Raw genomic sequence first — 22475 nt, 5'->3', positions numbered from 1 at the left:
CAACAACGGACTGTCGAACCGTTTCTTCGTGAACGGATAACCGTTATTTATATTCTCGGTTCAGCGTGCTCAGAAAATAACGGTTAGGGTTCGGGTTCTGTTCCGGCAAACATACCGGTTCGGATCCGGTTCGACACCCTAGTTTAAGGAAAAAGTACTCGTATGCACGAAGGAAAAGGGACTAAAACTCGCGGAAAAGGAGAGTATGAGAGTATTCCAATATCCGAGGACCAGGGGAGACCCTGTAAGATCATGTAATGACTGAATGCATAGCCAGACCAAGGAGATTGTCCAGGCACACAAACTTGTTGTTTGTACCGTTTCTCAAGATATAAGACACACACACACACACACACACACACACACACATATATATATATATATATATATATATATATATATATATATATATATATAGTGAAAGAAGTCGACTGACACGTTTCCCGTTTTTGTTGCCAACAGTTTCGGAGTTAGAAACTCCTTCTTCAGGGCTATAAAGATGTTGTTTCTCTCTCTTCTTCAGGGCTGTATTTTAATTTCTCACATTGCGTCTTTATACAAAAACTTCTGTGAGGGAGGGTTACTTCCCTCATATATATAATAGACATAAGAGTTGGCAGTCAAGAAAACCTAGGTAAGCAAAGGGGAGGTTGTGGTAGGTCATTGAAACAGATAAAGAATTTGGAAAGAAAGAAAGAAAGCGGAGAAAAAATGCCCGCCAGGTGGGATCCGAACCCACGACCTCCAGAATACCGGTCTGGTGCGATTACCACTACGCTACCGGCGGGGCGATTTTCCTCCCCGCTTTCTGGGGTATTTGTCAACGTAATTTTTTTCCTGTGCTTGGGGGTGGTAGCCAGCGCCACTCTGACTTCTCGGGGTGAAGGGGACCTTCTTTTTAATCCCCGCGCCGTGACTCGAGTGTCTACGACCGGGGATTACGTTGCAGGGATTACCCCGCGTCGTGACTCGAGTCACGGTGAAGGGGACCTTCTTTTTAATCCCCGCGCCGTGACTCGAGTCACGACGCGGGGTAATCCCTGCAACGTAATCCCCGGTCGTAGACACTCGAGTCACGGCGCGGGGATTAAAAAGAAGGTCCCCTTCACCCCGAGAAGTCAGAGTGGCGCTGGCTACCACCCCCAAGCACAGGAAAAAAATTACGTTGACAAATACCCCAGAAAGCGGGGAGGAAAATCGCCCCGCCGGTAGCGTAGTGGTAATCGCACCAGACCGGTATTCTGGAGGTCGTGGGTTCGGATCCCACCTGGCGGGCATTTTTTCTCCGCTTTCTTTCTTTCTTTCCAAATTCTTTCTCTGTTTCAATGACCTACCACAACCTCCCCTTTGCTTCCCGAGGTTTTCTTTACTGCCAACTCTTATTTCTGTGTTCTTTCCTACGAGCCCCTCATTTCCTATTCTGATTCGCTATATATATATATTATAATGAGGTTTATTGGCAGGGCTTGCAAGATGTACCAGTGAAGTCTGGAGTCCGCGCGCAGGTCTCGCGCCGATGCACTGCCGATGGAGCTGCCGCTGTGTCGCTACGGACGACATATGCCCACCGTGGGATTGATTCCACTCAGAATGTGAGCCTCCGCTTTAGCCGAACATATACCCGCTCGGGGAGACTCGTGCTTGTACGCTCGCTCACTATCTTTGTTACATATATATATATATATATATATATATATATATATATATATATATATATATATATATATATATATATATATATATGTGTGTGTGTGCGTGTGTGTGTGTGTATAGATAGATAAGGTTCCTTCCTGTAAGGTTAACTATAGGATTGAGTATAGTTACAATGTAAAATATGAATATTTACTCTAACGTTTCAACCAGGGTCGGGGCTTTTTCAAAGAAAAACATAACAATATTTATTCTAACGCTTCGACCGGGGATCGGTCTTTTTCAAAGATCCGTGAAGAAGACCCGGTCAAAATGTTAGAATAAATATTAGATGCGACTGCATCTCATTCACTCGCCTTGTCCCTGCATCCGGCGTCGGCGTTGTTGTCGGCGTCCGCCCCTCCCCCATTCTCCTCGCCGCGTGAGCTGCGCTCTCCGCCGCTCACCCCCCTCTCCTCTCCGATAGCGAATACTTTCTCGCGAGGGGCATTGGATTGGATTCGAATGGATTGGCTTGGCTTGGCTTGGCTTGGCTTGGCTTGGCTTGGATTGGATTAAAGTGGATTGTGTTGCGTCATAGCCGCGGCAGACGCACTGGCGCCGGCGCGTCCCCTCACCGTTATGCGCGCTATAAAACGCGGCGCCGGGAAGAGCTGGGGCTGGTGTCCGAACGCCTCGCAGACTGGACAGCGAATGAGGAGGAAAGGCAGTGGCCACTTTTATAGGGGAGCGCGGGCGTCACGGAACGCTACGAGATTTTCGTTCTGGGAAAAGCCGCAAATGCCGTGGCTTGAGTCTGAGGTTGTGTTTGTGAGCTCAAAAAACGATTACCCGCCCATTCTAGGTCAGAGCGCAATCATGAAAACAGACCGGTTTTAGCACTAGGGACTTTGCGTGACCACTGGACATTTTTTTTTTCTGAGGTGTGCAGCTGTGAACTTTGCAAAACAAGAGTTTTTCGGTGCCCCATTGTCGACGCCGCCGCTAATTCTACGGTTCTAGTGCCGTTGTACGTGCACCGTTGCGTCTAACCATTGACTAATGTCTAGGAACAAAATTCAATGACCCTACCACGCATTTGGACCGTTTAAATTGTTAAAGTTGGATGGCGCGAATTGAGCATTACCGGTTCGAGAAAATGTCCGAGGAAACTTCGGCTTGCATTGACCCAACATGTTGGCAGCCTGACTCGCCGCTGTGTCGCCGCCACACGGAGACACCCCCGCTCGCCTCTTGGCTCTAAGCGGGTCACGTTCTTCGTGCGCTTCGAGTAATGCCGTCCAAAATGCATGTGTTTGGGTTGGTACCAGAAGAAATTTCGAATGAAGCGATATTTCGAGTGAAGCGGTTTCGTTATAACGCGGGATTACTGTATATTATATATAGTTGAGAAAATGGTTGACTCACGATTAAAAAAAAAAACAGTGGTTTACTGACGTTTTGACTGGAGCACCAGTCTTCAGATGAAAACTGGCCCTCCAGTCGAAACGTCAGTGAACCACTGTTCTTGTTTTTAATCGTGAGTCAACCATTTTCTCAACTATTTCTTCTGGCTCCTCGAGAAGTTCTACTGGTTATATATATATATATATATATATATATATATATATATATATATATATATATATAAAGAGAGAGAGAGAGAAAGGATGGCGACGAATCGACATTTTTGCTATGAGCGTACACCCATTTTTACGCACTCTTACGGCAACCGAAAACCGTCGTTCTCGCAAAATCAGCACGAACGCACACACACGCACGCACACGCACGCACGCACGCACACACGCACATATTCTTTCATAGGGAGTAGTATTTGATTCCTCCGCGTGCACGATTTAAATGCACACGGGGAAGCTCTGCCCCGGCACTTTGCCACCACCTGTGCAAAGGCGCAGACATCTTGCTATGGGTTGCGCCAAGTTCCATCTGTTACCTGCTGTGTGATCCAGCGCTGCGTCCGCATACCGGTTAAACCAGGCCACTCCCATGCGCGCGTCGACCGGATTGCTCTTTTCTCCTTCGGTCTCGCTTCTCTTTTTAATGAAACCCTAACCGACTTCGTCTCGTGCTCGCATGCGGTGAATTTCGATGCAACGCGTCTTTTCGACCACCTGGTTCGGGCTTTTAATTTCGCAGGCAGGGCAAGTACACCGCGTGTTCCGGCGCTGTTACTTCCTATTAAGCTAACGGTAGGTTAGTCCGAGAGAAAATCGCAACCGACTGATTTCAAAATGAGGCTTGCTCTGCCCCAGTTCCTTCATTGCTCGCTGCCTGCACCTATTGAAAGAACGCTGGTCGAACTTTAGGTTTCCGATTAAAACTAGAAAATGAAAAGACAACTGCAAAAAACACGGATGGACGTCAGCCTCTGCAATTAACTTTTGGAAATTGATTAAAACAAAAAAAAAACGGTGGTATTGCAGAGGAACATATTTTAAAGGTGTTGACGCCCACTCGCGTGTTTTTGCTATATATGCTCTGAAGCCCGTCACAAAAATCGCTTGAGTTGTTCGGCTTCGCGGCACCGTTGTCTCGCGACGTCAATCTACACTCCTGCTTCCTTCGCATATACCTCACGCGAAAAACTGCGATTCGCATTACCATCGCCGGCACTGCGCGAATCTACAATTCAAAGTGCGATCTGTTTCTCGCATCCGTTGGAGACGCCCGTCCTTCACAAATTCCTGATCGTTTGTTTTTCACGTTCCACCGGAAGGAAGCTTCAAAAATAAACACCGCATCTGTTGCCCTCGAGGTGCCACATACGGCGAACGCGCGTCACGCCCTCTTAAGGCGATTGCATGCTCCTCCCGACAGCATGCCATTAGAAGCGATGTACGTTTCGGTATAAAAGATTACACGTTTACCATCCTTCGAGGCAACATGATACGTAATGCCGGAAGCACAGCTAAAGGAATCGTGTCTTTTTGCGTAGGTGTAATCAGGAATCACGCTGGTCAACCCGCTGCTATACACGACCGTTTTTCTCGTGTTGGTGAAAGCAAAAAAGCCCTGGCGTCGGCATTTCGGCGCACGTGGGACCCTCAGGAAGACTACAACAATCTGCAGACCCTCTTCGGAATGTAAATTAGAACAGAATAAAGGATATGTGCATCCATTTGTTGCGAGTGCCTACACGCGTCTCGGCTGCGACCAGAAACCGCAACGATAACAGGAATAATTTTATTATGAGCAAAAATCGATTTTATTGCGAATGGCAGGAGCATGTCTGAAAAAAAACAAAAAAAAACCCTGTTCCACCTAAGGGACCTTAGTTCCACCCAGTGTGAAATCTGCTGAAACAGCGGACCTGCGGTGTTCTTGCGTCAGCTCGAACGTCAAATACGGGCGCTGTTGTGCCAGAGCGCGTATCCCAAATTCGCTGCACCGGGCGACGCGCCGACAGCGGGACCGATTCGCGCCTCGGCCAAACCGCCCGCTGCAGACGTGCCCCAACTTGCAGGCGCCGCAGAGTCGCCTGTCCTTTTCCCTTCACAACGGCTGGGCCGAATCATGCCTCGGACGAACGACCCGCGGCAGACGCGCAGCGACATGCCTGGAGACGGTGCCGCTGTGTCGCCTTCCCTTTCCCCGTCCTGGCGGCTCGGTTGACGCAACCACTTCGCCTCCATTCGTCGGATTCAAACTTCGGCCAGCGAGATTCCTGATTCATCATCATCATCACCACCAGCCTATCTACGCCCACTGTAGGCCAAATGCATCTCCCATTAATCTCCAATTGTCTAGGTCCTGTGCTAACTGCGAACAATTTATCTCCGCAAAACTTCTTGACCTCATCTGCCCATCTAACTTTCTGCCGCCCCCTGCCACGCTTGCCTTCTCTAGGTATCCACTCTGTTACCCTTAATGACCAGCGGTTATCTTGCCTTCGCATTACATGCCCTGCCCACGTCCATTTCTTCTTCTTAATTTCTACTAATATGTCTTTAACACCAGTTTGCTCCCTGACCCACTCCGCTCTCTTCTTGTCCCTTAATGTTACACCTATCATCTTACGCTCCATTGCCCGCTGAGTCGTTCTCAATTTAAGTTGAACCCTCTTAGTGAGCCTCCAAGTTTCTGCCCCGTAGGTGAGTAACGGTAAGATGCAGCTGTCATACACTTTTTTCTTCAGCGACAATGGTAGGCTGCTATTCATTATCTGAGAATGTCTGCCATATGCACCCCACCCCATTCTGATCCTTCTAATTATTTCTGCCTCATGGTTGGGATCTGGGGTCACAACTTGGCCTAAGTAGATATATTCGCTTGCCACTTCCACTGCCTCGCCACCTATCTCAAACCGGTGTGCTGTCCCGAGGTTATTGATCATTACTTTAGTTTTCTGCATATTAATTTTCAGGCCCACGGTTCTACTCTGTTCGTCCAGTGCGGTAAGCATGCTTTGCAATTCGTCCCCCGAGTTACTTAGCAAGGCAACGTCATCAGCAAATCTTAGGTTACTGAGGTATTCTCCATTAACCCTTACTCCCACCTGCTCCCAATCCAATGTTCTGAATACTTCTTGTAAACATGCTGTGAATAACACTGAATAGATAGTGTCTCCTTGTCTGACGCTCTTCCTTATAGGTATTTTACTGCTCTCCTTATGGAGGATGATGATAGCTGTGGACTGTTGCGACACTGATTCCCCGAAAACCTGCCTTTGACCCTCCGTCATCGACTTGCCACGAACCGGCGTATTCACAGTGGCGAACTTTGCGCCTACTTGAACTATGCGCCTTTCAGCGACCTCGTGGCTTCTCAAAAGCGCCAACCGGCCAGCGGGGGTGCTAACAAAAGCAATGCTGGGCGCCCTGCACAACAAGCCTCGGCGGCGTGCCCGCGCCTCATTGTATTGGCCTTTTGTGGCATGTTGTCTTCAATAGACCACTAGAAGAATATTACCACCGAGGGATGCAAGGCGTCTTCAGCCCCGTTTACATTGACCCGACGAGGGCGCGTTGAGTCGAAATAAACAGGTTTTCTGGACTCGACACCCCCATGTATAAGCGGACGGGGTGGGTCAGAGAGCCGTCGCGGCGAGTCCAGTCAACTCGGAGGCAGGGGGTGGGTTAGCTCGCTCGTCGGGCTGAGTCGGAGGGCCGCGGGGAGCAGAATACCGTATTTGCGCGGTTCTAACGCGCCCCCAATCGTAGCGCGCGGATAACTTCGCGCAGGAAAATTCGAAAAAGAAAGTGACACTGACGGTACTGCGCAGATGGAAAAGACATGACACCACGTACCTGGAAGAGGGAGATTTTATTTGGCATGCAGCTCTCGAAGCCAAAAATGAATTGTGCTTCACAAGGTTGATTATCCAGCTGCTGCTGGAAATAAAGTTATAGCAGGGAACACTCAAGCTGCTTGCGATTTCAAGTGCCTTGATCTTCTTAATTCTAAGCGTTAGGGGCTAAGCAGAAGCACAAAAAAATGTGCAACAGCTGACCAGGGTATGCGGCGTGCCATTGAGGAATCACTGCGCCGAAATTCACTCACGTGGTGTTGACGGATTGTTTTTATTGGATTGAGTTGGATTTTGTGGGTACTTCGTGTCCGTTGCGCATGGCAATGCTGCTGGTCGCTTTAAAGCCTATTTCGGTTTTGAGCCCGATTGTAACGTGCACACAAATATTAAGCTACCTTTTAGCAAAAGAGGGTGCGCGTTAGAATCGTGAAAATACGGTAGCCCCTTTTCCGTGAACCCGCCGCTCCCCTCACCTCGATTCTTCGGACGGGGTTCATATAAACTCGGACGCGTCGAGGTAAGCTGAACCCGCCACTCAACTCACCCCGCCTCCGTCGCGTCCATGTACACGGGGCTGTGGTAGTGCAACATCGCCAGGACAAAAGAAGGCTCTGACCACGGCGGATTGCCACGGCGGGAGCAACCTGGCGCTCACCTGCCCCGGAGAGGAGGGACCTCTCGTGCGTGTGCGCGTGTGTTTTGCGTGGTGGCGCTCCTATCAGTGCCATGACCTCCGTGATTGGTGCCTCCTGACGTCAGCCGGAGAAAAAGGGTGAAGGGGAAGGGACCCAACGTGCCTATTTAATCTCGCGCGCGCAGGAGCGCACTGCCCGCTCTCAACCAAGATGTAAATACTTGTATATAAAGTTTTCTTCTTCGTCAACTTGCCCGTCATGACTTCCCCGGCACTTCACCCACCTCGGCCCACATCGACCACGCTACCATGGTTCGCAACAGTGGAGTCAGCGGTGAAATTCCCAACAGTGGAGTCAGCCCCTGGCTTCCCAATAGTGGTGGCAGCGGTGGGATTCCCAACAGTGGATGGCAGCTCGGCGGGATCGGCCAGCGTCAGCACCTTGGTGGGGTGAGTGCCTGAAATTTTACCTCTCGTTTTGCCAGACCTTGCTAGCGCAGCGTCGTGCGTTCTAGGTTTTGACTTTGCTTTCTACTTCGTTGTTGCGAGTAAGCGAGGGTAAACTATTCGGGGTGCAGTATCACGATGGACAAGTTCAGAGTGCGGGACCTCCTCGAAATTTGCGAGGAGTTGGGTATTTCTGTTGGCCCCACGAAACGAAAAAGACGAAAACAACAGATCCTCAAGCTACTGGAGGCAGAGGAGGTGAGCGTCGAGGAAGCCGACGAGGCTCATGAGGATATTCTAGAAAGAATCGAACGGGTATTAGCCGAAAAGCTAAGGGAGCTAGAGCGCAAGCAAAGTAAGCACGAGCACTACCTGAGGATGGAGAGTCTGTGCGTGTGGCGCGGAGCAGCCACTGAACGAGAACAGCGTATTCAGTGTGAACGCGAATTGGCAGTTCTTAATGCAGAAATAGAGCAGCTGACAGACACGATCAACAGGAAGGCAGTGCTTGCTAGATCCGGTGACGGGGTCTTTAACAACAAGGACTGTGCGAGTTTGGTGACGAAACCTTCGCATGAAAGCGTGCGATATGCAGTTTTCGTTCCACTTCCAGACAAACCCACTGAACTAGTTGAAGAAGGCAGCCAGCCGTGTTCTAGCGTATCCGTTTGCAGTCCCTTGATAAGCTCTAAGGCGTGGTTACTCTCCGAGTTTACGGAGTTTGCGCTTTTCGAAGAGCTGCCCATGCAACAGGCAGTAGGCGCAGTAACTGAACCCGTAGCCGCTCAGGAGAGTGGTGAGCCGACCGTCTCGGCAGGTCGCGATTCCCCAGCTGTATGCGTCGCCGCTCGAGATAGAAGCGGTCTGATCGCGTTGGGACATCGTGAAGAGCTGCTTGAGCCCGTGGTTCCTCAGACTAGCAGCGAGCCGATTGGTTCGGCAGATAGCGATGCCCCAGCTGTATGCGATGCCGCTCGAGATAGAAGCGGTCTGATCGCGTTGGGAGATCATCGCGAAGAGCGGCTTCAGCCCATGGTTCCTCAGACTAGACGCGAGCCGATTGGGTCGGCAGATCGCGATGCCCCAGCTGTATGCGTTCCCACTCGAGATAGAAGTGGCCTGATCGCGTTGGGAGATCGTGAAAAGCGACTTGAGCCCGCGGTTCCTCAGACTAGTAGCGAGCCGATTGGGTCGGCAAATCGAGATGCCCCAGCCGTATGCGTTCCCGCTCGAGATAGAAGCGGTCTGATCGCGTTGGGACATCGTGAAGAGCTGCTTGAGCCCGTGGTTCCTCAGACTAGTAGCGAGCCGATTGGTTCGGCAGATCGCGATGCCCCAGCTGTATGCGATGCCGCTCGAGATAGAAGTGGTCTGATCGCGTTGGGAGATCGTGAAGAGCTGCTTGAGCCCGTGGTTCCTCAGACTAGCAGCGAGCCGATTGGTTCGGCAGATCGCGATGCCCCAGCTGTATGCGGTCCCGCTCGAGATAGAAGCGGTCTGATCGCGTTGGGAGATCGCGAAGAGCGGGCTGAGCCCGTAGTCGCTCAGACTAGAAGCGAGCCGTTTGCGTCGACAGATCGCGAAGCGCGAGCAAACTCCGTAGCAGCGCCGGAAAGAAGCGAGTCGACCGCAACGGCAGATCGCGAAGCGCGAGCTAACTTCGTAGCCGCGCAGAGAAATAGCGAGCCGGCCGCGTCGACAGATCGCGAAGCGCGCGCTAACTGCGTAGCCGCGCCAGAAAGTAGCGAGTCGGCCGCGTCGGCAGATCGCGAAGCGCGACCTAAGTCCGTAGGCGCGCAGAGAAGTAACGAGTCCACTGCGTCGGCGGATCGCCGAGCGCGAGCCGAACCAGCAGCCGCGCAGGTGGGCCCGGGCAGCCAGAACATGCCACACACGTTTGACTGCAAGTCGCCTGGGATCGGGGCATTGCCGCTCGAATGCGCCGCGAAACCCAAAAGAAGAAAAAGGAGGCGGCCGAAAAACAGTTAGCGTAAAAAGGCAAAGAAAGTAGGCGAGCCTTTTCACTTTGCAGCATTCAGGGCTGAGATGGCCAGAAGCAGCAGAGCAACACGAAAGGTCAGACGTCTGAGGGAAACAAAGAGGCCGCTCCCTAGCCGTGACAGAGGCCGAGTGGCACTACGCCGAAAAGGGCAGAAGGGGGTGACTGGGTTCCGCAGGAATTCTCGGAGAGCTAAGGGGAGGACGTTTCGGGGAGAGTGCGTTCCCCGCCGACGCGTTCGTCATGGTCGGGCGTCCCATTCTTCTCTGGGTTCCCTTCACTTCCGTACTCTCCGCATGCGTTGCGCCTATTTTCCCCCTCAGTGTCAAAGACCTCCCCCGTACACTGTGCGGTGTACTTTGCAAAAGCTGAGCACAGGCGGTCGGCCTAAGTGGCAGCACCGTTTCGGCAGGCCACACCCGGAAATGTTTGTTTTGACGAGGGCTTAGGATGTTGTCAAGGATTCAGACGAATCCGCGTGCGCGTGCATAAACTGCGTACTTTACTCATTCTGTATTGCCAGTCAAGTGTTTATTGAGTTTTCGTAAGACAGAGGAAGTTAAGCGTCTGTTCTTTTGGTTGGCAGTATGTCAATCGTCGTGCTTTAACGCCGCGTAGTTAGACTTTTGCTTGGCGTTGTAGAAGTTGTTATTGTTAATGATCGAACTCACCGGGAAGTAAGCGTAACTTTTGTGTGTTTCGATTGAAGAAGTGGTTCATGTGCGTGATCTAACACCGCGTAGTTAGACTTGTTAGGCGTTAGAGGAGTAGTTATTGTTCGAGGTCGAACAGAGCGTAAGGTAAGCGTAAATTTTGTGTTGTTGGTTGGAGAAGTAGTTAATGTTCGAGATTTAACGCCACGTAAGGTAGGCGGAATCTGCGTGTCAGTGTTCATTTCGTCTCACCCTGTTGGAGTGTACGAAATTGTTGTATATAAACACCGGAAGTAGTTGCGTTTAGTACTACGTGTTTATGGTCAGTTTTGAATATTGAGGCATTTGTATGTGCCAGTTTGGTTGTCTTGCGTAAGGGTGAGCCCAGCGCAATTTTATGGTTCAGTATAAAGAAGGAAGCTACAGATTATTGTTGATTGACGTAGCCGAGCTCTGTGAGCTAGCTATCTGTAGGTCATCTTTCAGATAAGTGTTCGTATATCTGTGGACTTCCATGTTATGACAAGTTTCATTTTCGTGAGTGTAGCGAAATGTTATGTTTTTCAAAGAGTCGTGTAAAGTCATACTTTGTTTTGCTGTACCGTCGTATCGGTCTCGTAGTTTTGACTTTTGTGCTGTAGACTGTGGCGAAAGGCATGCGTTGCCTCGGTTGCCTCGAAGTACGGTAGTTGCAGCTGAGTAGTTTTGACAAATGGTCATGGGCAAAAAGGGGAATGCCTTTAGAGCTCCTGTTGGCTTCTTCGCTCGTTTGCGTCATCTGCCTCGTAGAGCTCCTATAGCCCATTCATGATTCTTTGGTACTGTTGTAGTTGTTTTAACAACACCCAAAATTGAGGTCTGATTCTGAACTTGTGCCACGAGATGAGCACTTCGAATCGTTTCAAGGGGTGTAATGTTTTAGCTGTCAGGTTGGTTTTGTTTTGTTATCATGGTCTGGCATTTCGAGTGGTGTTCAGAGGGCGCTTTCCACATCGAGTGTGGTTCGACAATGGTTGTCCTGCCGAGTTAGTCATTTCTGCAGGAGCCTTGAGTTCGTGCCTTCTGTGGGTTCTCGGAGGAGACCAGAAGAGAGCAGAAGTTCGGAGAACTGCGCCTCAAGCCCGGGATGGACCTGCTGACCAACCGCATCATTCCAGCCGAGCCGCGATCAGCCGCTCGTCATCCTGATGCATTGTCTGGCGGCGGGGGTGCTGTTGCGACACTGATTCCCCGAAAACCTGCCTTTGACCCTCCGTCATCGACTTGCCACGAACCGGCGTATTCACAGTGGCGAACTTTGCGCCTACTTGAACTATGCGCCTTTCAGCGACCTCGTGGCTTCTCAAAAGCGCCAACCGGCCAGCGGGGGTGCTAACAAAAGCAATGCTGGGCGCCCTGCACAACAAGCCTCGGCGGCGTGCCCGCGCCTCATTGTATTGGCCTTTTGTGGCATGTTGTCTTCAATAGACCACTAGAAGAATATTACCACCGAGGGATGCAAGGCGTCTTCGTGGTAGTGCAACATCGCCAGGACAAAAGAAGGCTCTGACCACGGCGGATTGCCACGGCGGGAGCAACCTGGCGCTCACCTGCCCCGGAGAGGAGGGACCTCTCGTGCGTGTGCGCGTGTGTTTTGCGTGGTGGCGCTCCTATCAGTGCCATGACCTCCGTGATTGGTGCCTCCTGACGTCAGCCGGAGAAAAAGGGTGAAGGGGAAGGGACCCAACGTGCCTATTTAATCTCGCGCGCGCAGGAGCGCACTGCCCGCTCTCAACCAAGATGTAAATACTTGTATATAAAGTTTTCTTCTTCGTCAACTTGCCCGTCATGACTTCCCCGGCACTTCACCCACCTCGGCCCACATCGACCACGCTACCATGGTTCGCAACAGTGGAGTCAGCGGTGAAATTCCCAACAGTGGAGTCAGCCCCTGGCTTCCCAATAGTGGTGGCAGCGGTGGGATTCCCAACAGGACCCATTGTAAGTACCCTCTAGTATTCTTACATAATGCTCGTCTACACCTTTCTTCCGTAATGCCTGAATGACTGCTGAGGTTTCGACGGAGCCAAATGCTTTCTCATAATCTAAAAAGGCTATATATAGCGGTTCAATATACTCCGCGCACTTCTCTATAACCTGATTGATCGTGTGCATATGGTCCATTGTTGAATAGCCTTTACAAAACCTTGCTTGTTCTTTAGGTTGACTGAAATCTAAGGTGGCGGAAATTTTGTTAGCGGTTACCTTGGTAAGTACCTTGCAAACGACTGACAGTAAACTGATTGGCCTGTGATTTTTCACGTCCTTCATGTCACCTTTCTTATGGAAAGGTGCCTCGTGTGCCGAAGGACCGTGGTTTGAACCCCGTTCCGGACAATTCCAACCGCATTAAAAAAAATCCGCATGTTGATGGAATTGCAGAATGAGGCTTGGGGTGCGGCCTGACCCCGGTGACCATTGCCGGTAACGCACTCCCTCACCAGAGCACGATTGGCCACCCTGGTGTAGTAATGGCCACAACCTCCCCTGAATACGCCAATTAACCCACGGCCCTCAGTCTCCAGTGGCCGCGAAGCAACTGTCCACGGCGGCGGTCAGACCTGTGACGCAGCAGAGGGTGCTAAGAGTCCTGACTGGAGCGATCCAAACCACTCGCGGCTCCGTCCAGAAGTATCAGCGAGCGCGGCACTTTTCGGAGGCACCGAGTTGAGACGTGCTGTCGCGTTTGTGCGAGCCATGTAACGCTGTTGTTACACGTGTGCATACTGTATATAAACTTTTCGTCGGCTCGAGAACTTCATCACTCTGCTCTCCTCCGCGTCGATAGCGGACGGAGCAAGCAACGTCGCTACACCGGTGACTGCGCTCGGATGGCCAGTCGCAACAGTGGTGACAGCGGCGGGATCGCCCAGTCCCAACAGCGCTGAATCGAGAACGGCAGCGCCGTCACCGCGAAAATTCTAATATTCGCGCAGAGGAATCGCCAGCTTACCGTCAGCGGTGGGAAGTTCCCTCCCCTCTAGCTGGAGGGAGGGGAAGCCGCCTCGGCGAGACGATTGCGCCCTCTATCGGTGGGTCAGGGAACCAGTTCCTGCGAGGCCGCCGGTGGGGCACGCAACCTGCGTACCCATGCGTGACGCACGACCTTCAGCAGATGGACGAAAAGTCTCGACCTACAACAGCTCCGTTGTAAAATTTTGCGCCATCGATCCGTGCATTCAGAGCGACAGAAGTAAGATTCTAGCCACCTTAACAGAAGAACCCACAGAGCGACAAAGCACGCGCGGAGAGGGGGGCATGAACAGAAACGGCGCTGCGTTCGCATTGCTGTTGACTTGATTGCGTAGGATTACACCTCACGTCGAAGCGGTGGCGGACGCGCCCGTCGCAAGGCGCGTCGACGGCCCCCGCAACCGCTGTTACGCGTTATAAAAGGGGCGCGCGGCGAGTGCACGGCCGAATAGGCGGTAAGAGAGGATAAAACGGGAATGACGGCGACGAAACACCGATTACTGGTGGACTACAAAAAAAAAAAAAAAAAACAGCAGACAGCCCATGCTGCTGCTCAAGCGAGCGAACGTGACCACACAGTCGGTTACAACGTAAAGCGAGGTTGGCCCAGTGCGCAAGGGTCTTGCGAGAAACGCCGTGCTTTAAAGCCGAAGCGAGGCGTGCATATCAAGCCGATCATCGCGTTTTAAAGATCCCGCAATAGATGTTCTATTAATTTCCATTAATTGTTGCCCTGACGCCAAGACAAATGACGAAGCTGGTGTATAGGGGAGCATTCCCGGACACACAGAAAAGCTTCAGTATCATTATTTATTTGCATAGTTGCGGTGCTAGTAATCGTCGTCGTATGCATAGAAGAGGCCGTCGTCTTCTTCGCTGCGAGTGGTGGATGCAAAGTCGTCCTCAGCATTGTAGACTTGCACCAGCTCAACTGGCGAAGCATGCACTAAGTCGCGCAAGGCTTGAACCATAGCGAAGCTTCAGGATTTCTTTATACGTGTGCACTGAAGGGAACATCACCACGCATTTGTACAGGTTTGAAATTGTTTATTTGCATGTTTCGACGTTGTTTTGCACTGTGCTGGGAGTAGTTATCGTCATATTAATGGATATCGTTGTGCTCCTCATGCCAAGCATGACATGCGCGGTAGCGCCTGATGACAACACTGGATTTTTTTTTTAGATGTGACGCATCTCTTGCTCTGTGGCATGTCCCTCCTGCGTCGGCGTCGGCGGCGTCCGCACGCCACCTGCGCATGCGCGACTCTCCTCTGCTCTTCTCTCCGACAGCTGTGCGCAACACTCTCACTCCGTCTCATTATCATAAGTGCCGCACAATCCCCACCCACTTCCCAAAGGGCTTCCGCGCGGTGCGGAAGTGCTAATACACAAGGCTAGGACAGGTGCTGCCCTTACGGAAGATGTTCTGGTCAAGTGGCGAGCACACACTGCATCCAAAAGAGCTCGTGGCGGTGACCCACAAGTGGACATCACCGATCAGAACGAGGAGGGCGACCAGTCAGCCACTGCGACGTGCTGCACGTGCAGTACCGGTGCCTCTCCAACGTTAAGGCACCTACTGTGGGACTGCCCCGGCCTTTCGCCGCTGAGGAACAGGCACAAGGGCGCCGGCGTTACATCATTGGAAGAATGGACAACCCCGCCCCCTCACTTGGACGCCGCGAGCACGATCCTTTCTTTGTGGGAGTTCGTGCGAGCGGCAGACCTGACCGGACGACTCTGACGGCCGCCCCACTCCCTTTCCCTTCTCCCCTCTTCCCCAACTAGGCTACCAAGCCCCCCGTATCGTTAATAAAGTTTCATTCATTCATCATAAACAACCACTGCGTGCGCGCACTTCGCTCGCTTCGCTCCGCTGCGTCGCGCAAGTGCGCGCATGCGCGACTCTCCTCCGCTGTCTCCTCTCCTTCAGGCGCTGTGAATATAAAGCGGGTAGCGCCCTGCGGCGGTTCAGTCAGCGCTTGCTCTCGTTCGACTTCGCGTCACAACACGTTTCACCCGATTTAGAGAATCAACCCAACGGAAACACCCAATTGAACCCCCCGATGCGTCGCATCACACCAGGGTTCCCTCGCGGGAAGATGGGCATAATTTTTTTGCTAAAGCCACTGCGCCAGGCCGAGGACTCGGCGGTGGCCGCAAGGAACGCGCTCACGGCGCTCGGCATTTTCTCGCTCCTCGTGGTTTTGGACAGTTTTCTTGCTAAAGCCTCTGCGCGTGCCGGGAACGCTCGGCGGCCGTTGCGATCGAGGCGCGCACTCACGACCGCTCCGAATTTTATTGGTATTTTCTCTTGCAACACCGAACCAACGGCTTGTACAACAGCTCCGCCACACACACAGATATATATATATATATATATATATATATATATATATATATATAGGGAGTAGTAGAACTTTGAAGATGGTAGAGAACACAAGAGAAGAAAAACTTCGAACAAGGTAAAAGCACGATTGTGGCCTACGTTTCAGCAAAGAGAACTTGCTTTCCTCAGGGCAATCTCTTTCCTTGCTTTCCTCAGAGAGATTGCCCTGAGGAAAGCAAGTTCTCTTTGCTGAAACGTAGGCCACAATCGTGCTTTTACCTTGTTCGAAGTTTTTCTTCTCTTGTATGTATGTATATATATATATATATATATATATATATATATATATATATATATATATATATATGTATATATATGTATATGTATGTATATATGTATATATATATATATATATATATATATATATATATACATACATACAAGAGAAGAAAAACTTCGAACAAGGTAAAAGCACGATTGTGGCCTACGTTTCAGCAAAGAGAACTTGCTTTCCTCAGGGCAATCTCTCTGAGGAAAGCAAGGAAAGAGATTGCCCTGAGGAAAGCAAGTTCTCTTTGCTGAAACGTAGGCCACAATCGTGCTTTTACCTTGTTCGAAGTTTTTCTTCTCTTGTGTTCTCTACCATCTTCAAAGTTCTACTACTCCCTATATATATATATATATATATATATATATATATATATATATATATATATATATATATATATATAGCGAATCAGAAAATGGGAAATGAGGGGCTCCGTGAAATAAGACAGAAAATAAGGGTTGGCAGTCAAGAAAACCTCGGAAAGCAAAGGGGAGGTTGTGGTGGGTCATAGAAAGAGATGAAGAATTTGAGATGAAGAAGAAGAAAAAGAAAGAAAGCGAAGAAAAAATGCCCGCCAGGTGGGATCCGAACCCACGACCTCCAGAATACCGGTCTGGTGCGATTCTGGAGGTCGTGGGTTCGGATCCCACCTGGCGGGCATTTTTTCTTCGCTCTCTTTCTTTCTTTCCAAATTCTTGATCTGTTTCAATGGCCTACCACAACCTCCCCTTTGCTTTCCGAGGTCTTCTTGACTGCCAATCCTTATTTCTAAATGTATATATATATATATATATATATATATATATATATATATATATATATATATATATATATATATATATATATATATACCTTTTCTTATATGGTTTCTTTTTCTTCTGCATTCACGGACTGGATGCGAGGTATACCACCACGATGTTGTTCTCGAAGATGATGTCCTTACCCCTCGGGGCCGAATGGAGCGCAATTCTCGAGGTCCGGACGGCGTTATTTTTCACCTGGCACACTCACTCAGCCGAAGAGCACAGCGCGAAGAAACGACAGGAAAGAGACGCGAGGCCCGCTCGGCAAAGGAATGCGCCTGTGGTGCTTGCGCGTGGCAAGGAGGCGGAAAGATAGGGGGCTCCGCAGTTCGTGCCTGGCAAATTCAAGTTTGCTCCGCTTTGCTTTCCTTCTTTGAGATGGGTGTCGCATCCGGCATATTTGAGTACCCTCGTAAAATGTTTCAAGGCTGTTTGTTTAACCATATCAAGCGATGCATAGAAGAACTGCGCGTTGGAGGTGCTGGTATACGTTCATGATGGGTAATGAGCTGCGGAGACGATGGCAGGCAAATGCGCAGGACCCGGAGTTTTGTCCTTCTTATTGCCTGTCTTCGTCTTTGTAGCGCCTTACCCAACGTAGATACGGTGTATGCCTTGCTCCCAGGAAAAAAAAAAAAATGTTAATACGTTAAGTATACGCACGGACTGACAACTACTATGCATCATGGAGCAATGAATCCTTTCCTCAACGTGGTTAATGACGTGTCATACTACTTTTACGCCAACCTCCACGGCCCCAATTTTTTTGTTTCTCAGTTACGCAATACCCTAAAGATTATTTATTTCTGCGCGACGTATGTAAACTTTACGCAGAGTCTCACTCCTCATAATTCTGTCCATCGAGTCCGCATTCACTCCGAAGTAACCAACTCCTGGATCATTGTTCCTTATTCCTTATTTTCCTTTTCCCAGCTTGCTTCCGACCTGAATATAACCATGCAAGATACCATGAGCGTAGTAGCAAGGGTGTGTATCGGTGTCAAAACGTTCCCGAAATTCTGCGACTGCTGCATCTCCTCTATCCCCGACCGTCTTTATTTCGCCTTTTATTTTGGCCATGATAGAAATGCAAAAGTTAAAAAAATTAGCAGTGGCTTAGCTCGGCTATGTCAGGATATACGTAACGTTAGCTAAGGTTAAGCTGTTTATTCTTAGGTTTCCTGGTTGTCTAGGATTAGCTGATTTTCATGCTTACTGCTGCTAAACCGATTTCCAATCCAATCCAATCCAATCCAATCCAATCCAATCCAATCCAATCCAATTCAATGCAATGCACTCCAATCCACTCCAATCCAATCTAGTCTAGTCCAGTCGCGGAGGCGGCGGTGGCCTGGGCGCGCCAGCTGTGCGCCGTGACACGTCACTGCTCCTCGCGCATGCGCAGCTCGGCTGTCCAGGAGCCACGCGAAACTGCTCAACCTTGGCCAGTGTAGCTCACGCTACAATAAGAAGAGTGTTGGTTTGTTGTCAAAAACGGCTGTTGACAAAAATTGTCGGCGCTCGAATTTTTAAATACATATTACATTGAACGAAACAACCATCTTTTCGGCTTTCTTAAAGCAGAAAAATACCCAGATACTGTTTCGCACGCTCTCTTTGTTTTTTTATTTTTTATGGGGGGCGTATAACATTCCCAGATAACTATTTATGTCTACGCTAGTGCAAGACGCCCCTAATGAGCTGGACCTGCTATACCAACTACGCACGTCCGGGCTGCCTCGCCGATTTCAGCTACTTCAGTAAAACATACTTTTATGCAAGTTGTTCAAGCAACGACACACTGAATGTACGCCAAGCTTAGGGTAGCGGATGATGACGTGAAGTGGGACGTAAGACCTAACTTGGGGCTCTGGCATATCCCGAAGCCACACATTAACATATGCGCAAGCGAGCTATAAACTGGAAAATACGGAGACATTCAGTATGAATGAAGTTTTTACGAGAGGCCTCAGCCCCCTGACGCGGAATAGGAGAAGGTAGGCCAGTAGTGCTTCCGCACAAACGTTCTGGCTGCATACATCATGCGGCTCGTCTTCCTCAGTCAACAAACAGTACACTCCAACACTTCAGTGCAGTTTTTTTTTATTGCGGAAGTTTGCTAATCAGCATAAGGGGAAACTAAATGTATAGATACACGCCGGATTCCCGAAGGAATAGGAGCAGGGGGCCATGATGTGGTCCTTGTATCCACGCCATGAAGTCTGGCGGACGTCCGGGGCGCGGGCCGCAGGTGGCGATGTGCACAGCGCGTAGGCTTCGCAGAGCAGGGCAACTCCACACCAGGTGCTCTGCTCTAGCCTGGTCAACTGGAGCGGGGCAAAAGGGGCAGGTGGAGTTGAACGGGGCATGGTATTGAGGAGGCCAGGACCTCGTCACAGCTGGCGTGAGGGCGACTCCCAGGCGAAGACGTCTGAGCAGGACCTCATCTTGGCGAGACAACCCGCCAGGGAGATCTGTACCGCAGGGGGGTATGAGAGCGCGCGCGGTGCGCCGTAGACGTTCTTTTGCACTGGCAAGGCGAACACCGTTTGACGAAGGTGCAAGAGGAGCTGGATATTGCACACGCACGGGGTGTGTTCCGGCATCTGCAGCCTGCATTGCGGGGTGGCTGACTGCGTTACGTCTAATTTTCGCGTTCTGAAACCGTTTACGCAATATTAAAGTTCTGCGGTCAACCCATAGCTGACCGACGTTCCCAGACGAACTGCGTTGGTGTGGTTCACCGTGCACGGTGCGAATGTTCTGCCGTATGCATCCAACGTTTACGGACTAGCAGAAAATTTATTCGTTCAAAAGAATAATAAAACGATGAAAATGTGCCTTCGCGAGGTGCCGCGAAAGTTAAAAGTATTTTGTGACAGCTGGCTTGGCCCGTCAAAATATCAAACGATCGCCGATGATAACATTCACATAAAGCTCCAGGTACAAAAGCAAACATGAACAGAAGAAATGCGGCTTATTTTAGAGCTACGGCGTATTTTTATTTTTTGTGTATGTATTGAATAATTCCATCGTCAATTTTGCCGCACGTTACGTATTTTCACATTCACTAAAACTAGTGTCGCTAGATAAGGTTGCAGAGTATCGGCACTCTTTTCTCCTGTTGTTCCGTGCCGCCGGCATGATCATTTGTCAGTTTGCGTCACGTGGCGTTTGTTTACACTGCGATGGTTTATGGGCGCCGCCATTTTGTTGTTTATATGGTTTTAGTCTGTCAACTTTGGCAGCCTTAGCTTGTCCTCCCGGTCTGCGGCTGCGCGCGACTGGCGTCGTTCCGAACGCGACCCAAAGATAACGCGTGTAACAGCATTTAAGCCGTGGAAGTCTGTCTGAAGATGCCGTTTTGCTGCAGCCCGGTCGAAGTTACCGGCGAAGCGGTAGAAGCGGCAATCTCTCAACACTGATAAACACTGAAATGGCCGCCGTTGCTGACTTGCGTGCCTCATTGGCGGTACTCTGATACCTTATATAGTGACACTAACTAAAACGTTATACGTCATGCCAATTACGAAGCAAAGCCGGAAACTATGCTCTTCTGATAATTTCCATGGCGGTGCGCAGGCGGCCTCCAGAGATTTGCATCGACGCCAGCGAATGTTTCCCCTCTAGTATATGCAAGGAAATCTATGCTCATGTGTAATCACGATTGAATAAAGCGGTCAAGGTGCGAAGGGAAATGCGTGGGTGGTGGGTGGTAGCAAATAAGACAATGCTCGTTTCCTCGTGAAACACAGCCTCATACTTGGTCGTAGTTTCACGTTTGCTCCACCTTCTGAGTGCATATACTGGATCTTATAAGTTCCATATTCCCGTCTGTTCACAGTCGGCAGGTGGGAAGGCCCGTTGTTGCAACAGGCGTCTCGACCTGGGATGGTGGCAGCAACGTTCGCGTTTCTATGAAAAAAAAGTACGACGTATTGAGGTATTTTTAACACGATAGCGTTACTAGTCTCACTTCTCGATTTTTCGGTGACTGCTAGCCGTCCGCTACAGCCGCGCTCAGCAAACGTCTGGGGAAATACGTCACCGCTGCAAACCGGAAGCTACGGCTGAGGCAGCAGATGCGAGGGTGCTCGCCTGAATCTGCAGATGGAATAAGGCGCAGCGCTAACCGTAGTGCGGTAAGGAAGACGGCTACGCTACGCAGGAATTACTGCGGCGCAGGCGAAAGAAGGGATTCGTGATTTTAGCAGGCACCACGCTTGCGCAGTGAACTCGTAGCCTGGTAGCCTGGTCGGGAGACACGGTCGCCAGCCGTTCCCGCAAAGGACGCCATCACACCAAAGTGCCTTTCCAACCGGAACTGATGTCAATAGCAACATTGTGTCAGATAACGTAAAAAGGGAAGGGGAGGGGGGGGGGGGCGAGATTAACGTCACTCTTTAAAACCAAGGAAGGCCTACTTTACGAGCAGAAACTAACAAGAATGGGCCCTAATATGGAATAAAATCACGTTATATAGCGTATAATAACACTAATTTTCAAATTACTTTTCGAATTTCAGGCGGCTCTGTCACCGCGGCACGCTATGCCTGGCAAACGACGGCTGGCGCCGCGCGGCTAGGTTAAAGATAACCAATTAAACAGGTATTAATGTCATAGCAGAGAACAGTAACGTAAGAATCCTCCGACTCCTCCGCATAACTCTACTGGGAAGCGGCAAAACCCATTCCATAATCATCAAAATACCGAAACTCTAACCAGTTAGCCCACATTGTAAAACGCTTAAACAGGCCGGAGAACCGCAGGATTGAGAGAAGAAGATACGATAATAATCATGCAGGGAATTATGATGATGGATAAAAAAAAGCTGCAGATGTCCTCTACGTTTGGGTCTTAAATGCACGAAGCGATAGATTTGCTTCAACTGCGAGGGAGTGTTTTGAAACGGAGTTGCGCAAGCCGAATTAAGCTTTCCATGCCATGAAGGTCAGCGACGAGAGTAAGACTAGCCGCAAGGGTTTTTAATCGCCGTGACACAGGAAAGACAGAGGCTACCTATACTTGTGTGGCTTGAATTTGCGAATGGTAGGTTGCGGCTGAAAGGTTTTGGTCACTTTGAGAGAGAAGACAACAGTGTCCATTGTTTCAGAGTGTTTGTTCTCGAATGCCGTGACCCGACGAACATAGTTAAAAAAAAATATATATATATATATATATATATATATATATATATATATATATATATATATATATATATATATATATATATATATATAGACTGAAAAGACAAAAACTCACACAGAGCGCGAAAAAAATAAGGTTAGTAGAGACAGAGACAAACGAGAAAGACTTAGAAAATAAAAATAAGTTTACTGACGTTTCAGGGAGAGGACTCCCTTTCTTCAGA

At 49.9% G+C, this 22475-nt stretch overlaps 1 protein-coding gene across 1 annotated transcript in view; it reads left to right on the top strand.

Annotated features, from left to right (window-relative positions):
• Positions 1 to 7483: 7483 nt before the first annotated feature.
• Positions 7484 to 22475, top strand: part of LOC144179660 (uncharacterized) — a 144706-nt gene continuing 129714 nt past the window's right edge. Inside the window, exon 1 of the mRNA XM_077708097.1 lies at positions 7484 to 12612. Within this exon, the coding sequence (XP_077564223.1) occupies positions 12460 to 12612 (153 nt within the window). The 5' untranslated portion in view covers positions 7484 to 12459. The remainder of the gene's footprint in view (positions 12613 to 22475) is intronic.

The sequence above is a fragment of the Haemaphysalis longicornis genome, unplaced genomic scaffold (genome assembly GCF_048455015.1).
Source record: "Haemaphysalis longicornis isolate Haplotype H1 unplaced genomic scaffold, Haemaphysalis longicornis Haplotype H1 scaffold_4, whole genome shotgun sequence".
Taxonomy (NCBI): Eukaryota; Metazoa; Arthropoda; class Arachnida; order Ixodida; family Ixodidae; genus Haemaphysalis; species Haemaphysalis longicornis.
Note: the sequence above shows the minus strand (reverse complement) of the source record. Positions and strands in the feature narration are given on the sequence as shown.